Raw genomic sequence first — 13049 nt, 5'->3', positions numbered from 1 at the left:
GTATCATTATTCTCACTTGCTTCCCAGGCTGTCTTTTGTCATTTTTAATTGCTCCTTGGAAGCTGTTTAGGAATATAAGTCTTTGTTGGTCACTTCTGGAAATTTATTTTACCAAATTTAACCCAGTGTCTATTTCCATGTTTTTTAATTTTTTCTCAAAGTGTCCTCTAACCTCAATTATTTATTGAAGGTTTGCTTCACTTTTAAGAATGAGTACTACATATATTATTTTCATTTGGGAGAAAGACTATGAGAGAAAAGGAGAGTTATCTACATAGGAGGAAAAAAATAACGTCTTTATTGATCATTTTTAAACTCAAAATTTAAGTATTTCTTAGAGAAATGAGAAAATTCATGTTTGAGACAATGTGGAAAGTTTAGAATGTGGGACACACATAGTAACCCAGAAAATTCCCATGTTAAAGTCTTCTAACGGTGATCACTTGACAATAAAAGCTAAACTGTTTAAATCTGGCTTGACTTTTCTTTTTAATGGTGTTAAGTTTCAAGGATATATTTAAATATTTTTTCATCTTATTAAGTGAGGTATTTGCTTCCTTTGCCTTCACATGAGATAAGCTATAGTTGCTTCAGTTGGACTACATTTTCCTAAGGTGAACAGTTTGGGTTGAGTCCACACTAAGCTAATAAAATACTTAGACAAAAGATAATCTTTGATAAATGTATCAGTGAGTGATCAGAATATATAAATAGAAATATCGATTTTGAAAAACACAAGATAAAAATCAAATGGGAATTTTTACATATGCTAAAAAAATTAAAATAAAAACACTATATTCGTGTCTCTTCAGAAATCTTTTGTATTACTTCTCTTTTGTCACAAAAAAAAAATTATTCAGCGCAACTCTTAGATGTTAATGAAAGAAAAAACACATTCTTTATTTCTCCTGGTATTTTTCTTTTGGATCTTTCTGAGAGACAGAGGATCTGCTATAATGCAAAATTTAAGGCCAAAAAAAAAAAAAAATGCCTGGAAGAAATGACGTGGAGATGTAAGCCTCCTTTTCTTTCCCGCCAAACTGTATTTAGCATTGTTCCTGAATCGACAAAAATATTGCCTTACTCTTTGCTTTTTATAACACCAATAATGAACAATGTGACAAGAATATTCATATCTGGGGAGAAATAGGATGCAAGATTTTGAAAGTTCAAGGTGCTAAATTTTTTGAACTCATTACATATATGGATAATTCTTAAATTAACATTTATTGGCTGATGATGTTTTGATCAGGAAAACTTATCAAGAACATTTGATTTTTTACTAAATTGTATGTGTTCAGACACTCAAAATTCTTTGTTGGGGCTCTAGGAATACTCAGATCTGATCAAATTTTAGGAAATTTTATCATTCAGATTCGTTCACTAAAACTCATCAGTAACGAGTTCTGTATGTTTTGTTGTTATTTATGTTTATCCAAGCTGTTATGTAGAGCTCTTAAAAATGCTGTTTCTCCTTAAAATTAAGAATGACTATTTCTTCCTTCTTTTAGAAAGCTAAGGAGGAAATGTGGAGCTGATAGCTGCAAAACCAAATTAAACTAAAATAAAAAGTTTGGAGTTCGATGACTCCAAACTTTTCAGTCTGTTTTCTCTTCTTTATTACATGTATTGCCACTAGAAGCAAATAACTGATGCAGTTTCTGCCAGATAATAGCAATAATAAATGTGAAATGTGAATAATTTTTAAAATTATATCTAAAATCATCTACATCATTTAGCTATTGTGGAGGTACAGGTAGTTTCTATTTGGGAGTGAGGCTAGGTAACTCATCATTATAAAAATGGTATCCAAGCAAGGATCAGAACACCTGTGCCACTGCCACTGTAAACATTGGATGGCAATATACATGAAACTGATGAACATGAGAACGAAACAAAATAAAAAGTGTAGTACGTTTTATCTATGCTCCGTGGGAAGTGGTAACCTGTGCCAATCAGTACACTGAACAAGCAGTCCCCGCGCATTAGAGGTGAATCAGACACTTGAACATCTGTCCACTTCGTGGAAGACATTTCATCTCAGAATACACGTACTAATAAACAACAGTTGGAGACAATTGTCTCTGACATTCAACATAATTCTGAGCTGAGGCTGAGAGAAGGAAGGGTGGAATTGTATTTCCTTTGGTAAAGCAAAAACAGCCGTTAAGTGCAGGCTCTTCTAAAAATCTGATATTTAAAGAGAATTGTAAGACATCAAAATGTTCAATTTGGAATGAAGAGTGGCCGAAGTTACTGGAAAGCTCGTGCCTCCGTCTGCAAAATCACTGGCCAGGAAAGCAAAAACTTTTCCAACACCCAATTTTAATATTGTGCTAAAGCTATTGACTCTGTTAAACCTCTAGAGTTAAATATGATCCCCTCCCCACCCCCCACCTTTTCTCTCTTAGGTTAGTGTTTGGGGGACAAGGAGGGGGCTGGAGCTTGGCCCCAACCTCGGAATTGCTGCCAAGGGCTTGTAATACAATCTCTCCCCGTTTGAAGGGTAAATCAGTGTCAATTGCATTTGCTGTCCACCAGAAAAAGTAAGCATTTTACTTCCGCTCAGTCTATGAGGACTGATGAAATGTAGGAAATCTGTTTCTGGCAGGGAGAAAAAATCGTTTTCCCAAACAGCACTAAAAGGAGCCATCAGAGAAGTATGAAGAAGGGTAGTGCGGCTGTAGCTGCTGCCGCTGCCGCCAAGCTGGTGGGGTGCGGGGATCGGCTGCTGCAGGACCTGCGCCTGGAGGGGGCCGGCCCGGAGAAGCTGCAGGAGCCCAGCCCTGAGCCCAAGAGCCTCTGAGAGCCGCCAGCAGCCCAGCTCGGGACGCGGGGGTGAGCATGACTGGCTGGCCCAGTTCTGCGCCAACGCCGCCGCAGCGCGCGCGCTCTGCAGCCGGGGCTCACGGGAGCCCCTGCCTATCTGCTGCACCCGGGGCGGCGGGGGAGGGGAGAGGTCATTAAAAAATAACCTCAGTAACGAGGCGGGGAAGAGTGAAGAGCGGCAGACAGTTGTACAGGCTTTTTCTCTAAGAGTGGGTATTCGCTGCAGGGGGTGACTTTCTGATTCCCTGGAAACAACCATGTGTTCCTTATCCCTATTGTGGAACACCCCAGATGACCGCAGCGCGTAAGCCCGCTGAGGTGGCTCTGCAAACCAGGGACAGAGTGAGGATTTTTAATGAACACATCGATTATAAATGTACACATATGCATTCGTGCACAAGAATATCTGTAATGCATGCTCAGCATTGCCTGTTATGGGGGCGGCGGGCAGTGGGTGGGATGGAGCCAGAATGGTCTTAAAGGGCTGATCCTGAATGTTTTACTTCAGTCGTTGAGGCCAGGGTGGGAGGAAAGAGCACCACATGTGTGATCTGGGGTGATACTCACTGTTTGTGTCTGATAAGTTTGATGAAATTAGGTTTTATGTGAATAAAACGCTAGCCAATATATATCAACACACTTTGGGAAGATTTTGCATGGTATTGTTCTTTTTGTTCGGTCCAAAGTTGAGACTGGAATCTGAAATTGGGGAATAAAGGAGGCAATTTTGGTTTGGAGACATTATTTACACTGGCAAAATTAAATTCTGTCAACTCAGTATGGTAAATTACCATTAACTTAGCTCAGACATCCGAAGAAGTTTCCATTGTCTTGAATGAAAAGGGAGCAAAAATGAGAGTTAACATATTCTATTTCTACATTCCAAAAACAGTTGAGGTTGGGGGAGGGTTATTAATTATTTTCCCGGTTAACCTTTTTGAAACCACAGTCTTTACCCTCTCCATCTTCATCTTCATCCTCTCACCTCTGCGATCTTCTTACAGTGAAGTGTTTGCAAAACGTTATTCTTATAAAATTATCTCCTCCAACCCTCTCCAACAAAGTTAGATCAATTGTGTATGGGAGTTCTTATGCCAAGGAAATAAGACCTGCTTGTGCACAGGAACATCCATTAGACATTCTAGTATTAAAATAAAGGCTTGGATAGGTTGGATGTGCCAGCCCCGCAGAGGAAGAACACCTTTCCTCCCCACTTATCCCCTGAGATTCACAGAGGCAAGGCAGGTAACAAGCTCTGTGCTCATTGCTTCTTTACCCCAAACTCTTAGCAGTGTGGACACTGATTAACTGCAGCTGGGGTCTGATTCGCCCAGCTTGACTTTGATATTGATCAATGAACTCCTTCTCAAGGAATGCTTTCCTCTAACTGCGGTGAAGGTGGTAGCTCTGGTGGTCCTCTCCAACATGGGTGTCTGGGTTTTGACTGCCTAAGAGAAGGTAAGGGACAGATGGATGAGGCATGGGACAGTGTGCCTTTGCAATGCACACTGGAGACTTTGCACGGGGCTGCCTGCATGGTCCCTTACATGGAAAAGGTAGCTTGGATTTCAGCCTGAATGCTACTGAAGTTTGGGTTTATTTCATTACTTTACTGTTAAACACTATACTGTGGAGTTATGGACTGTGGTTTACTGGGAAATAAGTTCACATGGCAAAAAATTATTTCACCTGGTGCAAAAGGTCATGTGATTGCCCTGGAATTTTTTTAGCATCTTGGTTAGAAACTTCAGTTAAACCTCAAACTTTCAAGTATGGTGAAATATCTGGTCTTATATTAACCCTAAGTATGTTGTGTGTTACTTAAAAATCTTACTTCAAGACTGGAAGTCTGCACTGAAGACTCAGGGAAACTTTGGAAAGCTAAGTTACCTTGGTTGAAACGGCATGATGAGGCTATAACTGTTTACAGAGAGACTCCTGTTTAAAACTTCAGGGTATGTTGTGAGGTTAGTTTGGTATCTTTGTGGTTTTGATATTAAGGTCCAAACAGGATCCAACTGGTTCTTTAAACCTGAGCAACTAGGAAGGTTTCCACTCAATGTTTTTTGTCTAGTAAAATGAACTGGAGTAAAAGTAGAAAATAATATATTGTCAAAATTAAGTAAGAGGCTTATGTAATTTTCTGTATTAAATGTTTTCAGGGTCAATACAATTAAACCTTTGTTGATTTTACTCCCTTATGTGAGACCATGTCATATAAGTATATATATTTCCACAGAATGTAGAACCCTGCTGGTTCTTAACTACATTATAGCTAACTAAAACAGAAATATTTATATTTAAACAACAGAAAAGAATTTTCTCATGAATTGAGGTTTACCTAATCAACTCAGATAAAATTTTGATGTAAATCCTTAAATATTCTAGTTGTTAATATTGTTAATAACTGTCAGATGGTTTTCTATTTTAATTATGTTCTAAGCTAATCTGGTAGGGGTTAAAAAAAACTATGCTAAATTATTTGGAAGGATGGTTTAATATGATTTTTTAAAAACTTTAAAATATTCCTAACAACATGAAAATATAGAAAATCAATTCTCACTCAGTTTTTTTAAAATCATGATTTGAGAAGAAATTGTTATTTGTAACTATACCATCATTTCACCCAAGACAAATCAAGATGGGACTGTGGGATAAAAAAGAACTCTCTAAAAGGGAGTCAGCACTATACAAAATTAAGAATCACAAGAGATGAGTAGGATACTTTTAATAATTATGACTAAACAGTCTTGTTACTGTGGACAAAATATCCTCTTAGGCTACCAACCCCTTATTAATAACGGGGAGTTTGAATATATTGTTATTCTAAGATTCCTTTGAATTAAAGATATTTATTATGGAATTAGATAAACTACCATTAAGTGTCATTTTGCTTTATGTTTGGTGCTTTTCAATTTGTGGATAAATTGCTCTACTGAACCCGAGGTGGAGGTACCATTACAAGGTCTGAAATTGCCTTTCTGTTGAAATTATGGACTTTATTTTCTGATTAGACCTTTATAGTAAGATTTTGCATCCATAACATTGGTTGAAATTGTATATTTTGTGAGATACTATTAATTAGTCAAAATGCATCACAAGAGTGAAGAACCCACAATGATGAAAGAGACATCTAGAACTTTCCTGGGTAATTTGTTCTTTGAGTTCAGCTAGAAAAATGGCATTTTCTCTTTCCAGATTTCGGAAGGGTATTCAGTTTGGAGCACTGTTTATTTTTAATTTTAAAAGGTAATGTGACTGACTGATAAACTATTTCCTCAGTGTTTGACACCTGTAACACATGAAACTGAACAGATATAAGGACAAGTGCTGCAGATGAGAGCAAAGGTTACCTTTAGGGAGGAGACCTTTGACTGTGGGTTGATTAGGATTCATTGTTTTCAATGTTCACAGTTGAATCTGTGTGTGTAGATGGGGTGGCGGTAGTGATGTCCTCTCACACTTACTTTGAGAGGTATATAGCATTTCCCTATTAACTGATTAATCATCATCTTAGGGGTAGCATTCTTCTCAATATGAAGAAAACTTGGAATAATCCATTATCTGTTGTATCATTAATACATTTATTTGTTCTCCCCCTTGTTCTTTGTCTTTTCTTAATGATTTAGAGTTCTATAAAATATTCCTATTTTGTCACAGAATTGCTTTTCTTTTTGGGATATGTCAATAGAAGTTTTATTTTGGCACATTTCTGATGGTGATCATTTCTATTTTGCTAATAAAAATATATTGAATATTAAATATATGCCAAGCATTGGCATAAATATTTAATCCTCACAATTATCTTTAAGGTTTTGGCCTCCCTTGTATAGAGTAGAAAACACAGGTACAAAGAGGAAAATTCATATGACTAGAATAGAATAGCTACTAAATGGTTAGGTAGTGGAGCTATTATTTGATCCTGGACTTCTCATTCCAGTTCCAATATTCTATCCATTATTCAGGCTTCTAAGTGAAACCTCGTAGCAGACAGAAGTGTATATCATTTCATTTTTTTGTCTTTTCAGTTGCTTTTCTATGTCATATCGCAATGCATTTTCTCTAACATGTAGGCACAGTCTAGAGATAAGCCAGAAATCATCTTGGTCATAGTCAAAGCACACCTCTAGGTGGCATGGAAGAATACTTTTTCTTCAGAGTCAAAACTGATGTCTTCAGCTGGGATTCTGGGACAACAAACTAGACAGAGTCTTTAAACAGGTGATATTTTACTTACAAAGTCATTATTTTTTTCTTTTTCTCCTAGGCTATTTCAAGTCTCATCATATTCATAATTGTTATTCCAGAATCACTTCTACTATGGAAAGAAAGAAAAAATATATACACACACAGTCTTTGAAGGATTTAGTATTAAGTTTCTGCATGTTTTTCTCTTTAAGTTTTATTTTTCTGAATTCCTAGACCTAAGGGTTGGTTATCCATTTTAGGAAGACCGAGAAAGCTTGGAGGAGCCATAGAAGTATTTGAGTCTTACTCTTCTTTTTAAAGTATTGACTTTGTTTAACAATTACCAAAGTTACTTATCAAGCTTTTAAAGTACTTGGACTATATATACTTTATTGGAAACATCATTCAATGTTTAGGCACATTATACAAAAAGGTTTTTCTTTCTTCCTAACCTCACTGTTTTCTTCAAGTCTGGTGAATCATCAGTCACTTTATTTCCCACCTTTAAAAGTTACCCCTTGGCATCTCTTGTGGTTTTGAGCACTTTTGAATGAATTAAAAAGAACTGAAATGATCTTTTTGTGTAGCTTGTTCTTTAGGATGTAATTCATCTGATCCATATTGACTAAACATTTCTTTAAAAAGTTATAAGACGGGTAAAATTCCATAGTGATCTTTTTATGGGAACAATAGAAATTAATTTGACCTTTCTTCACCACAATATAATCATTGTAGTTGGAAACTACTTCACCAAGGGGTAAATTCTCCATACTCCAAATTTTGATCATGCTAGCTGAATCCATTTTCATGTTTCGTATTCATGGATTAGCCAAATCTAAATCCAGGACCTCCATGTATTGACTTTCAGCCAAACCGTTGAGTCATGTTAAGTTTGGCAGTGATTTGAAATGTGAAAAAAGGATGAGGAGAAATTGGATTGAGAATCTGAATTCTTTTAAAGGATCAGAAGAAATTGGATTGAGAATCTGAATTCTTTTAAGAAGGGACTTAAACAGAAGAGTCCTTATCTATGACAGTGACTTTAGGTTTCTACATATTTGACATAAGTCTGATTGTGTAACTTCTATTGCATGTTAATTACTCACTAAGCCTTCTTTCTCTCACCTCTGTCTTGTGGGAAAATGTAACTGTATTTTTGCTTTTTTTTCCACCACTAAACTTTTGACTGTATACAAAGTAGCAAAATAAAAATTGCCTAATTATTCTTATTGTTTTTACTTAATGTTCATCTCTAATTATTAGAAGGTAGTTTGAGTTAGTTTTCTGGCAAAACACAGGACAGAGTACATGAGAAATAAATGTGCCACTGTCAAGGAAAATAAAAACTTCACTGTTTAGAGGTTTTGAGGGAAAGGATTGTGTCCTTCTGGCTCATTGAAATTGTTACATGCCATTAGGCTTACTGTAAACTATCCCTTGATAAATTCTTTGCTGGACAATGAGCTTAAGAATCTGAGGTGTCTTCTTGCTTTTGTAGAGCAAAATAGGACTCTGATGCTTAAATGGAAGTTGCAGAGCACATAATAGGGTGTAGGTAAAGTTACTGAACGGCCACATCTCACTTTCAGGAAAGTAGTGGGAGAGATTGTGTCTTGAGAAGAAAGGCATTTTAGAGGTAACCCTTTTAAGATTTCGATTAGTTATTTCAATATATGGATCTTGTGCTCATATGTATTACTTAAATGTTTCTGAGGCCAGCTGGCGTATAGGAATCTTAACCAGCTACAGGGAGATGTTTTGTTTTTTCTGGGACTAGACATACATTTTTTTTAACTGGGGCAGAAAATGCTTTAGGTTTTTGGTGTTTAATCACAGAATTTGGAGAAAACTTTAGGACTTTATATGGATAATGTCATTATTAACTATGAAATAATAAAAAGTGGTGATGTTCTGATTCCCGTAATGACAATCTAACAACATATGGCAAAGTATATTAAAAGCAGTTCACATTTATAATGGTTGAATTTATATTTATATATATATATATATATATATACACACACACACACATATATGTAATGTCTTCAGAGAAAATTTATGGTATTTTTTTCAAAAAATTACTCAAGAGTAATTTAAGTATAAATGAAAGTGTACTTTTAAATAGTGTACTTATGATACCTTTTAGGTACTTACTCATACTCCCAACAGTCTTTTCTATCGCTACAGCAAAATATTTGGGAGATGCTCCCTCTTTGCATTTTTCTAAACACCAGTGTCTTATTTTTTCTTCAAAGGCAATATTTAAAAGAAATTAACTTATGTTAAGTGAATTAGAGTTTGAGGTTACCTGGAAAGGAATACTATGTAGAGTTTCAAATGATAAAACCAAAAGGAGAATATATAACTTATTGGTAACTTTAAAATGCCATAAATACTGGAATATCGCTGAAAACCCCATGATACCATATAAACATTACTTCTTGCCTATTGTAAATATTTTCATTTTCATTGTCATACAGTCATAATGCATCTGGTTATTTCATAAGCATATTTATATACAGAGTAGAATCCTACATGTTGTTAAACATTATGACTATTATATTAACTGCTTCATTAGTTCTTCTGTAGTCTTACATCCTATAAATAATGCATACAAAAGTGCTATAGTCTGTCTGGGCATGGTGGCTCACGCCTGTAATCCCAGCATTTTGGGAGGCCGAGGTAGGTGTATCACTTGAGGTCAGGAGTTCAAGACCAGCCTGGTCAACATGATTAAGCCCCATCTCCACTAAAAAATACAAAACAAACAAACAAATAAACCAAAATGCTATATTCAAGGCCAACTATATATTCAAATACCTTTTCTACAACCCAAGTAGGGGATTGCACTACTTCACAATATGGTCAGGTTAATGAAAGCATCCTTATTTTTATAGGTGTAAGATATTTAAGTACTTCTACTCTAAAGATAATTTCAAACAAAACCCTGCATGTAAAACAAATACAGTGGAAAGATAAAAGGCAAGAAAGAGAAAGAGATTATTGTAGCGATAGCAGAGGACAAACAAACACCTCTGGCAGCATTTGTTAGAACTATGGTGCAGTTCTTGGGTTATCATCAATATGAGTTCTTAACTATTCCGTTTTGTAAAAATGTGTCATTACAGAAAGGGTAGTGGTCTTGGGAATATGAAGACTCAGGTTCAAGACTAGTTCTGTCATGACCTAGCTATATGATCTTGGTGAAGTCACTTATCCTCTCTCTCTCTCTTTCTTTTTTTTTTTTTTTTTTTTGGTTCCTTTGACTGCAAGAGAGAAGTGTGGTAGAGAGTCTTTGGGTGTACCTCTTCCCCCGCTTTTTACCCAGTTCTCTAAATTGTGAGTCCATGATTGCTTGGCCGTCTCCAAAAAGGAAGTGATTTGCTTAACATTTTAGGCTACAACATTAAAGGTAATGATCATGTGTTTACAGTGAGTTGTACAAATGCTGTCATTGCTAGTGTTCAGTTCATAAAATTTGGTGAAAATCTATGGTTTTAAATAGTAGCCAAACAATAGGAGCTAACAAACTGGACACTAACATTTTAACATTTTTTTGTGTTTCAATAAGTGGAATTTCTTGCTTAGAAGCTGGCTCTTTCCAAGTATATTGTTTCATACAAACTTGGAGCTTCTTGTTTGATTTTCTATTTGACCTTTGATTACTGCTGTTTTCCTGCTAAGTGGTTGGCCAAAAGTGAGAGGGCCAGTACAGATAAAGCAAATAGTGTTTCATGGGGTTTAATAATTAACAAACTGATCTGTCATCAAAAAGCCCATAGATCCAGTTCATTATAATGTCATGATGACAACATTTTACTGAGAGAAGTCTGTATAAAAAGCAATTGCTCTTTTGTTTCCAAAACAGGTATTACAAGTGGATAAATAATGTGCACTGCTCTGAGCCCAAAGGTACGCAGTGGACCTGGCCTCTCTGATATGCATCAGTATAGCCAATGGCTAGCCAGCAGACATGAAGCTAATTTGCTACCAATGAAAGAAGATCTGGCCTTGTGGTTAACCAATCTATTAGGTAAGGTTATAAGATCTCATTTTGTGATCAAAGATAACAGTTTTTGTTTTATTTTTCCTCCTGTAGTGTCCTTCACCTAAGCATGTGATAGCACCTTGGAAAGAAAGACTTTTACTATTTGGCATATGCACTGGGGAAACCTGAGGCAGGTGGAAAATTTTAATGAATTTCCCAATGTCTGTCACATTAACTGTGCTTAGTAATTCCAATAAGATGCACTCAAATGTGGAAATATGTGGTCAGATTGCTTATTTTATCTATATGCTGGTCTGATTTATTTTTGGCTTTTGTTTCATGCAGCTGACCAATTTGACCTATTCTTTTGACATTGTACACAGGCCACAGTGTCTGTAAAATCTGGCTTCTAAATCTGGATTTCTTTGCCCTACTTTTACAGCACACCTTCTAAAACTGCTGAATACTCAAACTCAGGAACAAAATCATGTATCCTTTTTCCAAATGAGCTGACTGGAGTCATCTAACCCTGAACTAAAATTTTTCTTTTCCATTTGCTTTTGTTTTTAAGGTCTAGTCTAACAGTACTTTTGCTGACCTCATGCTACCTCCTGGTAAAGATGCCTCTCCTTTTGTTGCTGTTGTGCTTTCATATTCACAGGATAAAATTTCAACTATGTGAAAAATAGAATCACATATTTAAAGGATCATCACATATAGCAACACTATTTCCACTAAGTTTTTTACAGAGAATAAATTTAATTTAAATGTGAGAAAAAAGATCCCTGTAGACTTTATAAGATATAAGATTTGAGCATTGAGGAAACATAGAACTTGCAATCAGCTTTATCATTTGTAGGGGAGATTTCATCAACACTATTTTATTATTTAAAGAATCTGTCAAGGTAAGAGTTGTTATCTCATTTTCTAGCTAATGAAACTAAAGAGCTTAGGAAGGTGCACCCCGTCCATCTGAAATTTTAGCAATTTTTGGCAGGGGTTTAGCACATTTTATCAGAGTTTTGCTTTCTCTCCATGGCTCTGGATGTTTGCATGGCTTTTGTATTTATTTATTTTTTAGTCTTTATCCTAGGATTTCTTTATCCTATGTTCCGTTTTTCTTCATGGTGTGCACCCAATTTTGGCAACTCTGTAGTCTAACCAAGGCTACCGAATATGGGTATGCAAATTGTACCCTTCACCAACAAATAGTGAGGTCAGAAAAAGAAGACACTCCCCAGAAAGACCCTTCACACTGCTATGGAAGTCTCTCCTCCAGAAGGAAGGGGCTACACCTTTCAGCAATTCATTCGTGCAGAGGACCTTTTATCTCCATCAAGGAGTGGGAGTTATTTAAGCCTAAACAGATGGATTTTTCTCTCTCTTCTGTCTTTTTTGGGTTCACTAATGATTGCTGTATTAGTAATTAATTATTAAATTTGAGCTATCTGTTTTCCGATGTAGGCAATCACAAGTATGGTAGTATAGAATAAAAGTTAAGAGTACAGGCTCTGGAAATAGACTGCCTGTGTTTGAACCCCAGCTCTGCCACTTGGTAGCAGTGTGATCTTGGGCAAGTTACTTACCTCTCTTGTGCCTCATTTTCCTCATCTGTACAGTGGTAATAACAGTAGTAACTACTTTGTAGGGCTGCTGTGGGAGTGAATGATTAAAATACGTATAGTACTTTGAACAGTATCTGGTCCTAGTAAACACTATACTGTTTTTGTTATTATACTACTTATATAGTTCAGTGAAAATTTGATTTTGTGCATAATTTTTTTCATTTTTTTCCAACAAACATTTGAGTGTGCAGCAGCATAAGCATTGGTAAAAACATCGACTCTGGAATAAGAATGCTTCAATTCAAATCTTGGTTTTATCACTTACTATGTGATACTGGGCACGTGTCTTATTGTACTGTGTCTTGGTTATATAATCTATAAAATAAATACCATAATAAAACCGACCTTATGGGATTGTTGGGGGTTTGAATGAGAAAATTGCCTTTAGAAGAAGGTATGGCACATAATCAAGCAGTAAA

The 13049-nt window shown here is 36.0% G+C and overlaps 1 protein-coding gene across 4 annotated transcripts in view; it reads left to right on the top strand.

Moving 5' to 3' along the window:
- Positions 1 to 2552: 2552 nt before the first annotated feature.
- GAS2 (growth arrest specific 2) overlaps positions 2553 to 13049 on the top strand; it is a 142439-nt gene continuing 131942 nt past the window's right edge. For 2 of the 4 annotated variants that reach the window (XM_025357732.1, XM_025357734.1), the window contains exons 1-2: positions 2553 to 2838; positions 10886 to 11050. In XM_025357732.1, coding sequence (XP_025213517.1) covers positions 10906 to 11050 — 145 coding nt within the window. In that variant the 5' untranslated portion in view covers positions 2553 to 2838; positions 10886 to 10905. Of the gene's footprint in view, positions 3134 to 4052; positions 4288 to 10885; positions 11051 to 13049 lie in introns of those variants that run through there. The other 2 variants (XR_003115694.1, XM_025357733.1) reach the window with 2 other exon arrangements.

This window comes from Theropithecus gelada, chromosome 14 (assembly GCF_003255815.1).
Source record: "Theropithecus gelada isolate Dixy chromosome 14, Tgel_1.0, whole genome shotgun sequence".
NCBI classification, from domain to species: domain Eukaryota; kingdom Metazoa; phylum Chordata; class Mammalia; order Primates; family Cercopithecidae; genus Theropithecus; species Theropithecus gelada.
The sequence above is the reverse complement of the archived record's forward strand: the minus strand, read 5'-3'. Positions and strand labels throughout refer to the sequence as shown.